The 12,584-nt window shown below is 42.5% G+C and overlaps 1 protein-coding gene across 3 annotated transcripts in view; it reads right to left on the bottom strand.

Annotated features, from left to right (window-relative positions):
- The window catches only part of MFSD6 (major facilitator superfamily domain containing 6), a 73,995-nt gene that overhangs the window by 10,851 nt on the left and 50,560 nt on the right, over positions 1-12,584 (bottom strand). For all 3 annotated transcript variants that reach the window (XM_058664728.1, XM_058664729.1, XM_058664730.1), the window contains one exon: positions 9,764-9,861. In XM_058664728.1, coding sequence (XP_058520711.1) covers positions 9,764-9,861 — 98 coding nt within the window. The remainder of the gene's footprint in view (positions 1-9,763; positions 9,862-12,584) is intronic.

Below are 12,584 nucleotides of genomic sequence, written 5' to 3'. Positions count from 1 at the left end.
AAATGGGAATAATTTCATTTCTATTATTACAGTGATGCTAACTTCCTTTGCAGATACTCGTGTTTTTTCATTAGGACTAGGTAAGACTCAAAAACAATCCAATAAATAAATTTATTAAAATTAGATTCTATAGTAAAACTGGAATTGCTCAGAAATTTTTTCTTAAAGATCAATCCTCAAAGACTTGAAGCCACATCAGTGCTTGTCGATTAATTTTCATGACAACACCAATCACTGTTATGCTCATGTCTGAGCAAGCAAGTCAGAATATGTAAACAAAGATGTGCCTGTGCATGAATGTAAGCACAACTTAAAATATATATACTTACTGTAATTCCACATAAAATGTAACTCTTACAGGTATTCGTTTTAAAAAAAGATTTACAGAGAGAGAGAGTAAGAGACAGAGATCTTCCATCCACTGATGGTTGCAGTGGCAAGGCTGGGCCAGACTAAGTCAGAAGTTAAAACCCAGGAACTTTGTCAGGGTCTGTCACGGGAATGCAGGGACCCAGGTACTTGGGTTATCTTCTGGTGCTTTCTCAGGCCATCAGCAGGGAGCTGCGTTGGAAACAGAGGAGGCAGGACTCAAATCTGCCGCAATATGGGATGATGGTATCAGAGGCAGCAGCTTTACCCACTACAACGCCAGCCCCCAGTTATTCTCTTAAGCATGAAGTATGGTTTATACCCTTCCCATAATAGGATATCTCTTTTAGTTTCTTCAAAACTTTAAATACTTTCTAAAACTTTGAGTTTTCTAAGTAAGATACACTTGCACTCTTCCAGCAGGATGACTTAGTATGCCCTTAGAATTTCTTGGCTAATTAGATTAGATGATAGTTATTCAGGTTTCCCTGCAGTTAGTTTTCTACAGTTTCTTCCTGGTTTGGGGAACTGCATAGGTAACTGCGAACTATATTCTTGCAGGGCTGGGGAACGTCCAGCCCTCAGCTGTAGGGTGCCCACAAAATCATTTGGTCTGGCTCTGGCAGGGCAACTGTGGGCAGGACTTGAAATTCAGCAAATATAAAATAGGCTAATGTTTAAGTTGACAATTTTATATGGCCTGCAAGTGAAATTATAGATATCTTAATGGCTCTTAGCTGAAAAAAGTTCCCCACACCTGCAGGTAACTCAGGGCAGTGACTGAAGGAAAAAACAGAAAAGCATGCAATGAAAGAATTTTCTTCTGGTACTGAAGGCAGAATAACAGAAACTAGTCCACACGTCACTGCCAACAGTCTCCAAGAGATGTAGGGCTAAAATCATTTCTCTCAAATAATTTTTATCCAAATGTCAGTGAAGATCAATTAACCCTGCCGCAGTTCCTAGAAACTTGTGAAACTCGGCGATTCACAAGAAAGGATGGGGTGAGTGACACCCCTTGCAGGTAAACTACGCACATGGAGCTCTTGGCCTTATCTGTGGATGTGAAATGGCCTGGCAATCTTGGTGATCATCTATAACTCTTGCCCATGCTTTCACTGCAGTTGTGCTCTAGCAGCAATACAGAAATCTAAAAATTCACCACTATTTTCTGTATCTGTAAACAAAAGACTAAGGAAATCTCCTGCGCTTCCCACATGGGTGCAGGGTGCTAAGGACTTGGGCCGTCCTCCACTGCATCTCCAGGCCACAAGCAGGGAGCTGGATGGGAAGTGGAGCAGCTGGGATATGAACTGGCATACATGTGGAATGTTTACTGTGCCATGAGTGCTGGCCCCTAAAATGAATATATATAAAAAGCTACTTATTGGAGATGCCAAAATACAGACAGATAGGCACAGAAAAGGAGTGCTCCCAATCAGTTTCACACCCAAATGCCTGCAATATCCAGAGCTGAGCTAGTAAGGACAAAGCTAGCAGCCAGGATTGCTACACAGCCCTCCCCGTAGAACTCAGTAACCCAATTACTAGAGCTGTCAGTACTGCCTCCCAGGGGATGCCATAGCATGTTGCGGGACTGTGTGGCTGGAATCATGAGCTAGGAATCCAATCTAGGCACTCCAATGATAGATATGGGCATCTGAGCCAGTGTCTTAACCACCAGACCAAAGCTCTGCACCAAAATGAATATTCTTCCTATCTTGCCCTTCCTCCTCTTCCTACCTAAAGAGTCAACATATACATTTATCAAGCTTTTCTATGCCTCAAATAATGCTTTAACCAACAGCACTTATATCTGATCTGCAACATGCTCTTCAGAACTTTCTAGTCTTGGCTCATGAAAACATTCCAGTGCAATAAATGGCAGGTATGAGAAAAAAGATCCCAAGTAGACAGCTTGAGAAATGTTGCTTGGTTTGGGGCAATCCCACGTCTTAGGAGTTGGGAGGAATGAGAACTGCCAGAGTACTGGGAAACTGGGACTATTTTGCTTTGTGTTGTTGTTCTTGTTTCTACCACTGACATATCCTCACCAAACAACACATAATTATCCCTTTAGCACTGGCACACAAGATCGGCTGTGAGAAACCTTTTCCACTGATAGACCCAAACATACATTTCATCTAGTGTACCTCTCAGATGCCGGGGTAAAAATAGCTTCTGTAAATGAGCCTGGTAACCATCAGCCAGAGACTGCTCTTCCTAAGAACTGGCTTCCACCGGACAGGCAGTAAAGGAATCTGTATGTGTTAACGTGCAATTGGCTGTTGTTACAGAGAAGCCAGGAATTGTACTGGCCTCTCACATCAGAATTTTCTTTTCTTGCTCGTATAAAATTTGCTGTGGTTTGGATGTAAGTTTGGCTATTACTCAAAGTTCCACACGTTAAAAGCCTGGCCCTCTAAGTCTTATGCAGATAGCACTAAGAGCATAGAAACTTGATGTGATTCTGGTGCTCAGAGGCAGGGCCTTTGGAAAGGGATTAGATTATATCAGGTAGCTGGGGTGGAGCCTCCATGAATCATGGTGAATCATGCTGGCTTTCTCAGAGGTGACAGACACATGTTCCCTTTTACCATGTGACTGTCCATGCCACCTTGGGACTTGGCCTGCAACAATGCCTTCACCAGATACCAAATCAATGAGACCAGCTGACCAATCTTGGACTACCAACAGTATTTCTTGAGTACACTCACTTGTGGAGTACACTTGCTCATTATAAACCAAATACCCTCCTAGGCTTTGAGAATGTGATGACATACAGGAAATATCCCAACCACCACAGAGCTTATAGGATACCAGATAAAAAGAAACAGAATTTACTGGGAACAGAGCAAACATATCCAGCATCCAGCAAATGGCACTGTATGACGCGGCTGAACAAAAAGACCCTAAATTGGGGCCTGCACTGTGGCAAAGTGAAAAAAGCTACCATCACATCCCCTATGGGTGCTGGTTTGAATCCCAGCTGTTCCACTTCTAATCCAATTCCCTGCTGATAGCCTGAGAAAGGCAGCGGAGGATGGCCCAAATCCTTGGACCCTCACTGCCCACGTAGGAGACTGAAGAAGCTCCTGGCTCCTAGCTTCAGCTTGACCAAGCTCCGGCTGTTGTGGCTTTCTGAGAAGTGAACCAGTGAATGGAAGAGAGAGCTTACACTTTTTTCTCTCTCTGCCCACCCCTCCCTTCCAGTAGCACTTTCAAGTAAATAAATCCCAATGAAGCTGTTAAAAACACCTTGGCAATAGGATGCCGGACTCTCTACCTCTGTCTATACCTACAATGTCTTAATACACTTAAATATCAAAGTGATAGAATTGTGCTACGATGCTTTGGGGGCTGCCCTTCTTAAATTGTACATGCTGACACTGCATCTGGGCATATCTTACAGCAGGTTTGCAGAGACTACTACTCAAACCTAAGGACAATTAATGACAAGCCTTGGCAACATGGCAGAGTACCTCTCTGTATTTTCCTATAGGAAGTTCACTTAAAAACTGCTTTTATATCAAAGACAGTAAAAACATCACTCCCCCAAAGGTACTGCTAAGAACGCTATGCACTGGCTAGTTACAGTTCTCTTAGGCCACAGAGCCCAAGTTACAGCCAGGTGTTTAGGCCACATTTCTACTTAATTTCTTTTTTTTTACTTACTTAATTTCTTAGAAGAGAACTATTTAAATTACTTTTGTCTGGATCCTACTTTTTATTTATTTATACACTTATTTTACTGTGCAATTGCATACTAGCTAACATTTACTGGGGGCTGTGCAAATATTTCACCTGCACTGACTGATTTAATATTCAAATGGACCTCTTCTGTAGGTCAAGAGTCTGAGGTTTCCAAGATTAAGCATCTTTCCCGATGACATGGAGACCATTGGCAGAAGAGCTGGAATTCAAACCCAGAAAGTTTCTTTCAGCCTACTGCACTTCAGGTTTCTAGACTGGTCCATATTTTGGTAAACTGCCTTAACTGATTTCTAGAATGACATGGGAGTGTAAGTAAAAGATTAAAACACATTGATGCTTTTCCAGATGGTTCATGAAGGACCACTGTATTTTTCTGGGGTAGAATTTCATCTATTAATCAAAACACTTAAAAATCAGAAAATGTCAACTATAGTATCATATAGCAGGAGCCTATAAAAAGCAATGGAACAAAGAATTCATAGTCTATCTAGGTATCACACTTTTTTGGAGAATTCAAAATGTACAAGGTGTGACCTTTGTGTTCAGGGGGTTGAGTTAAGCTATGAAGTAAAACTACCTGTAAAATCATTGAGGTATTCCTAAGGACTAACTATGTAACAGGCCATAAGTTTGAGGACAGTTCAGAAAACAGCTAAATGTGAGAAGCAACTGCCAAGAGGGATTCTTGGATCAGAAAATATCTCAAGGAAACTTCCACAATAAAATAACTTCTGAAGAACACATTTGATAAGATTTACTTAGTAACTAGAAAACATGGGATGACAAAGAATCCAGTTGTTTCATTGTACTTTATAGACTACTCTGGTTAAAAATTTATAAACAGCAATAGCAGTGCCTTTTGGATGCCAATTTTTCAACCGAATACTTAACGCGAAGCAGTTGCCTATCTTACGCATCCATATTGCAAACTACTTGGTTTCTAGGGTTCAACCAAAGAATTTCTCCTGTGGATGGTAACAGCCTGAAATGAGGTCTGGAAGATTTCCACTGTGATTCTCTTGAGGTCGCCTTCCTGAACACACGAGCAAGGAGAAGGTGGTTCCTGTGTGGCTGAACAGGCACACGCTGATGAAGATAACAGAACAATGGCTCCTCTGTGTTCCCTACTGTGACCTTACAAATCCAGCCTCCACCAAAATCTGAAGCTGACTCCCACTTAGGAGAGCATCCCAGAGAGAAGGTGCCAGCCCCGACCTCATCTGCAACCCTCAGCAACCCTCAGCAGGAGGGCAGCCATTAATTCAAGTCACTGGAAAGGACCTCTTTAGCACCTGCAACTCCTCGGCTGCTTTGCTCTCTCCGTACACACATTTTAATCACCAGATGAATTTCGGTCACATTCTCCTCTGAGTCCACAATGGTTCACAACCAATACCTGCATTAAGAAAGAGCATAACACATCTGGGCTTTCTACCCAATGATTACATTCCTGATCACATGCATGCTGGTTTAAGTGCTTCCTGGAAAGCAATAAAAATGAAACTCCCTATTGGTTTTTAAATGTGTTCTTCAGAAACAACGTAAACCAATCACTGTTACCGCCACCACTACTTCTACCAACCAGCAACCTTCATAGGCATTTAGACTCACTCTTTCTGAATAAACTGCAGATTCACCGTGGGCAGGAAACACACCTCCTGCTTCTTTATATGTGACTACCAGTTGCCTACTGAGCAGCACATTTGCTGCAAGTGGCAGTCAAACCACTAAAGGGTAAGGCTGTGCAAGACCAGTGGCTATGAACGTGAGAAAGATGGGAAAGAAGTGACTGCACAGGAACTGATGCTGTGGCACACAGCAGGCCGGCCTGCAGCCTACAGTGCCAGCATTGCATATGGGGTGATGGTTTGAGTCCAGCTGTTCCATTTCTGATAGTGAAACCTGCTAATGCATCTGGGAGGACAGTGGAAGATGGTCCTTGGACTCCTGCCCTCATGGGAGAGATGTGAATGGAGTGCCAGGTGCCTGACTATCTTTGGTCTGGTCCAGTCCTAATCATTGTGGCCATTTCGGGATCAATCTCCTTCTCTCTTAACTCTTTCTTTCAATATATACATTATATATAGTGTATATATGTATACTATATATTATGTATACATATATGTATATATTCAATACACACACGTGTGTGTATATATATTTTTAAGTGGCTTCATAGTTCCGAAAAGCATCCACAAATCTTACTTTGAGTCCCCAAACTGCAGATGTCCACTCAGTCTCCTTCCCAGCAGCCTAGACAGCGGGGAATTCTGCTTCTTTTTTCTGTTCCGCATGGAACTGATCATGACAGCCATGGCATGAGGAGGGGGAGGGGAATGCGAGGATGCTCAGAATCCCTAAGACATCAGGGTGGCAAGGAACCTCCACCAATAGTTACAGGAAACCCCGGGGCGAGGGAAGGGGCAGCCGGGACACAGAATGAGGGCTTCCTGCCTGCCTCTTCCCTCCCTGTCACTCACTGGAAGCTCCTGCTCTTCCAGGGTCCAGGGAGAAGGCGAGGGAGGACAGAAGAGAGAGATTTTGCTTCTGTTTTGTGTGATGCTGGTTGGAGTCAGAGTGGAGATGCTGCTTGCCCTGTGTCACAATGGCCAACGATGAGAGCTGCAGCCCAGGCCCTAGCCTGCTCCCTCCCAAGACTCGGTCTCCAGCTCCACTCAGGTAACCTTCCATTCCTGAATTGAGGTCTATCAGTCATGACGGTGGGCTGGTCCTATCAGTGAACTTCTCGGTGTTTTGTTGCAGTCACTCCTCCATTTACCGGGTCCAAAGCAGAGTCTCTGTTTTGCACAGGAACTTTAGCTCCTTCAGATGAGGTTTGTCAAGGAATAAAAATTCACACAGGCAAGATAATCCTGCTGAGGCAGACATGCATCCCTGTGACCCAAGGATGAGTGCACCTGACCCACCACTCCCAGTGGGGTGGGGGTGGGTCTCACAGAGGCAAGGGATTTTGTTTCTGTTGCACAGCACTTAACTTATGCCTTGGAAACCCACTCCAGCAGCCCTGGGGAGTGGTCCCAGAGCCCTGGGCCGGCCCAGAGCCCATGTGCTGACAGATACAGCCCCCTTTCACTGACTTCAGATCACTCACTAGGTTTCCAGTAGCATAAGGGAGGAGAAATGAAGCCTGCCATAGGAAGCCATATTCCTGACTGAGTTCAGAACTGCTCCCCAAGCTCCAGGGTGGTATTATACACCCTGAGCTGCAGGCAGACCAGGTCACCAGCCGGGGGTGGTAAATCCACGGGGCCTGTGCCAGGGCACACTCCCCTCCTGCCCCCATTCCCTGAAGAAGCCATCCTCTGTTGGCGGCTGCCTTTGGACTTGGCCCTCTTGCTGCTAGGATATCTGTTTTCTACAGGCCACCTGGACGATTCCTACTCACTGCCCTGCAGCCAGCTCATGCACGGCATGGTCTTAAGGAATTGTCCAATACAATCTTCCTCCTCGTGCTCCCTGCTTGACAAAACCAATGATTCCCTCCACCGAGTTCCTCGTTTGTTATCCAGCACATTTTCCTATGACTCCATTTAACACAAAATTAGGTGTCTTCAATCCAGTTTCTGGAACAAACAGAAATATCTTGGGAATCAGCTAATTTGTTTATTTTTTTGAACAGCTGCCTGGCTGCTAGTAGCCACTGAATGCATCTTTGATAAATTAACAGAAAAGAAGAATTTTTAAATTCACAACTGCACTTGTTTCTCGCTCATAGAAAATTCTTCTGTTGTTCTGTTCATCTGTTTCATGAATGTTCTGAGTCCCTTATGCAAAAATGTCCTTTCCCCTCTAATTTATATTAAATTAAATTAAAGGGGGGAGAGAAGGTATCACACAATACTTACTTTTCCGTAAGCAGAACATTTTTCTTTAGAGTCAACATACTGTGGCATAGAAACAAACAAACAAAGCAGTGAACTCTGGGACAGACAGAACAGGAACCAGAGGTAGGGAAATTCTAAGAACTGTCTGCGCACACCTCAATGTTGCACTTCTTTCCAGTAGTTCATGTTCAGTGCTTTGCTGTTGTCAAGTGACACAAGCGGGACTGCATGCCTTACCGCATGACCTTTCCCGAGTTCTAATTATTATGATCAGGTCATACGTATCTGAAAGCAAAATCTCTTCTAATTATTCCATTGCATCAGACTTGAAAAGACCACCTTTGAAGTATGTGTCTTTTTAAACGATATTATGATGTGAACATATGTCCTATCTCCTTTCCAAGAGGATAAGTTCTTTGGTTTCAGTGGCATGATAGACTCTGATAGGTGAGCTTGCACCCTCTGGTGAGATGTACAGCTGGGAACCTCTTATCTTAAAAAGCTGAAATCTGACAAGAAACTGTTGATTATACAGCATTTGGCAATGTTCAATAAAGTTAATGAAGTTGGAAATGATCACAGACTTGCATATACTGAATAATGTCAGAGTCTGGAACGTCAGATCTTACATACAGTGCTCTTGTTCTGGGCTTTTTTTTTTTTTTTAAATCAAACTGGCAAGTAGTAATTGGTTCGACCCCAAATGATGGCTTACTGGCTAAATCCTCGCCTTGCAAGTGCCAGGTTCCCACATGGGCACTGGTACATGTCCCAGCTGCTCTATTTCCCACCCAGCTAACTGCTTGTGGCATGGGAAAGCAGTAGAAAATGGCCCAGTGCCTTGGGACCCCACACCTGCACAGGAGACCCAAAGAAGCTTCTGGTTCCTGGCTTCAGACTGACTCAGCTCCGGCCTTCACAGCCATTGCAGCCATTTGGAGAGTGAACCAGTGTAAGGAAGATTTTTCTCTCTGTCTTTCCTTCTCTAACTCTGATCTGCCTTTTCAACAAAAATAAATTTAAAAATCTTTTTCAAAAAATTAAAAATTGGTTTAGCCAAAATGCTAAAAGATGTTTTCACATATCATCTGAAACATATATAAAGGGTCTTGAAAAAGTTCATGTAAAATGTGTATTAATGAAAAAACCATGAACATATTTAAAACATTTTCACTCCAAAAGAAATTTAACTTTTAATTCTACTTCCCAGGAATTTTGTAAAGTCTCCCAGTGTGAAGAAACATGGCAATGAGTACTGACTAGAGATCTATGTTTTCAAGAACTTGTAAAGTAGATGACTGACAAGGTGCTCCTGGAAGTGCTTCCATGTTGACAGGAAACAGTGTAGGGAAAGCAAAGAGCAGAAAGCACGTCAGAACATCTGAACCAAAATTCGGAAGCTTCACGCAAAACCACAGTAGGACTATAAACGCTGTCGCTGTAAGTCATCAGACATGATTTAAAATAACAAGAGACATAATTATGGCAACAACTTTTTTCAATCTGCATAGTTAAGCTGAAAAACCAAAATCATCAAAACCTTTAAAAGATAAATCCCCTTACAGTTTAAAACCACCTGTGGACAGGTACCTCTAACAGCTTGCAGTTCTCTTTTTGTCTTGCTTTTGTTTAATCACAAGGGTATGGGTCAAATCCAGTTTTATTTGGCTCAACACAGAACAGCCCTCAGGGCTTGTCCCCTGACATCATCTTTCCTTTAATAACCACCTCAAAAGCATGCAAAACAGCAGGTCCACCTTTCCCTTGAATCAGATGCTCTGGGCACTGGCCTTGGTTGAGTAGAGAAGCAATCTGAATTCCAGCTGCTGCCTTACCTTGAAGAACTTCCATAGGGAGAACAGTCCAAGCATTTTCCAGATAGGAAATGTAAATATAGCGAGCGGTGTTGCAGGCGAGGCCAATATACAGGACCCTAAAAAATTGAATTAAATTAAATGAATAAAATAAAAAGGTAAGAAGGATGGAGTGAGTCCCTAGTATAAAAAAACAACATGCAAATATCGCCTACTCTTCCTCTCCAAACACAGTGTTCCAGATTTAGGTTGGAGTATGAAGCATGAATGCAGGAATTAGAAGACTGCTCATAATACATTTGCTCTCAGCCCTTCCAAGAGGTTTAATATAAATGCAAACATCAGCCTTCCTGAAACTTAATTAGTAGCTGAGACAATGCTTTTATTATAAGATAGTCTGGGCACATCGCCATCTATAATGACATCACTGGCTTCATGCCAGGTGGCTGTAGGGTAAATACACTTGGGATGGAAGACACTAACATGGGAGCAGAACAGGATAAAAATGAGAACACATGAACACGCACGGGGTATTAACAGCAACATCCAACATACCAAGCAGTTTCACCTGGAGACTCACTGAACAGTCATCCAGTGAACAATAAGCTATATGGAAATGGAAATGCTTTATCCTATCCATTGAAACATGCTATTCTTCAAAATATTCATATACATTTACAAAATGGAAAAATACATATCAATGTCTTGCTTCCCCTTCCCCCTTACATACCACAAACAAAAGTAAAGCAAGCAAAAGCCTAAAGTGATCAAATCAAGCATAAAATTAAATCTCTTATTCTGAACTGGTTGGGCTGGTTTTGAAGCAAATGCCAGCTGCTTCTCCAAGCAAACGCAACCTGATGGGGGCACTTTCTCATTTTCCACTCCCTGCTCATTTCTCATAATCTTCTGCCTTCCTCATTTTCAAATCCTGGTGGATACAAACCAGAAGGCAAAAGAAGCCAACACAACAACCATTGCCATTTTCCTAGTCTTGATCAACTACAATTCTACATTAAAGTCCTTGCTGTAAATAATGTTTCCATCTTCCAAATCTGAACCAAGAAAGGGAAGTGCTTTCAGACACCCAGGTGCCATTAATGACAAATATGGTTGAGAAGGAAGAAAAAAGGCACAAGTAGCGTTGTGAGTGTAGGGAATCACTAGGAGATGGCTATTACTCAGAAGAGACGCAGGAGATCCTCAGCAAAGCACTGGAAAGGGTTGGACCACCTTGTTGTCTGGACACTATATTATTTTTGTGTGTTTTGAGGACAACAGTATAAGTTGCAATGAAATCTGATAAATATTTTGTCAGTCATCAGCATCCCTCCTCTTGGAAAAACCCACAGAAATTAAAACGCAAAATACACCGCACACACACATACGCACAGAGAGAACACAATCCTTTGCCACTTTTTAAGTTCTAAAGCAGCTCTAGGGCTGAACCCCTACCAGCACAAGAGTTGGCAAATACTTTCTATAAAAGGCCACAGAGTAGACGGTTTATGTTTTGTAGACCCCTCGGTCTCTAATACAGCTTGGTTACTATGGTGTAACAGGAGTCATGGATAACATGCAAACGAGTGAGCAAGACTGGGCTCCAATAAAATTTGGATTATCAACACTTAGATATAAATTTCAGGTAATTCTCATGTATCACAAAATATTCTTGTGATCTTTTTCAACCATTTAAAAAAGTATAACTGAAGTTAGTAACCTAAAAAGATGCCAAAGGTAAAGTTAGGCTCAGGAGCCATCCCAATCATGGCTTCCCTCATCAATTCTTGACCATGGCTGTCCAAGGGATTTAGTCCAGTAACTGTTAAAAATGACGCCTGTCCAGGCCTATGCCATCTCAATGAGACCTCCATGGTAAAATGCAAGCACTGCTTTTAGAAGCTCTTGGGTTATTCTGATCCTGAGCCAGAATGTACAACCATCGGGTGAGCCCATTCCAGTCTGTCTTAGTCATACTTTCCTATAATCCCATCACAAATAAATTTAGCAATTCACTCTGCCGGCATTCTTATTACTTATCTTGAATCTCTTTTTTTTTTTTCGAGCCCACCTCTGAATCAGGGTCGCCATTATTCAATCCAGGCCCTAAGCTAAAGCTGCAGGCCTGAAGTAATCCACAGTCCATCAAATCAGTTTAAGAGGTAGACAGTGTAACACCATCAAACCTCTACCTACATGTAATTTAGATGCTGGGTTTCTGTCTATAACCTCTGAGGTTCTTAGTTCATCAGCAAATAGAGTGGGTACAAACTTGAAATATCCTTCATTTCTTTCCCTTATCTAATATCACAACTGATAATCCTTTAGGAACAAATGAGGTCAAAATACAAATAAGAGAAAAAAACAGATGTATCCAGGTAAAGTTATTTCCTCTCCTTTAGTTTCTTCAAATATTTTTAAGAAGGGATAATCAGTTCTACTCTGCAGGTTTATGGTGATATTGCTAACATTATGATTCACTCAAAACAAGCACTCAATAGATGGTAGCATTATGATTTTGTGATTTATTCATTTATTTGGAAAGGCAGATTCACAGAGAAAGATAGATCTTTCTTCTGCTGTTTCACTCTACAAATGGTGAAAATGATCAGAACTGAGCAGGTCTGAAGCCAGAAGCCAGGAGCTTCTTCCAGATCTCCCATGGGGTGCAGGTTCCAAGGACTGCAGCCATCCTCTGCTGTTTTCCTGGCCATAAGCAGGAAGCCACACTGAATGTGGAGCAGCCAGGACATGAACAGGTGCCACAGGCTGAGGCTTGATGTACTATACCACCATGCCTGCCTCAGCATTATGAAGGATGCAACAACACTTTCTGCTTTCT

Source organism: Ochotona princeps, chromosome 5 (assembly GCF_030435755.1).
Source record: "Ochotona princeps isolate mOchPri1 chromosome 5, mOchPri1.hap1, whole genome shotgun sequence".
Taxonomy (NCBI): Eukaryota; Metazoa; Chordata; class Mammalia; order Lagomorpha; family Ochotonidae; genus Ochotona; species Ochotona princeps.
The sequence above is the reverse complement of the archived record's forward strand: the minus strand, read 5'-3'. Positions and strand labels throughout refer to the sequence as shown.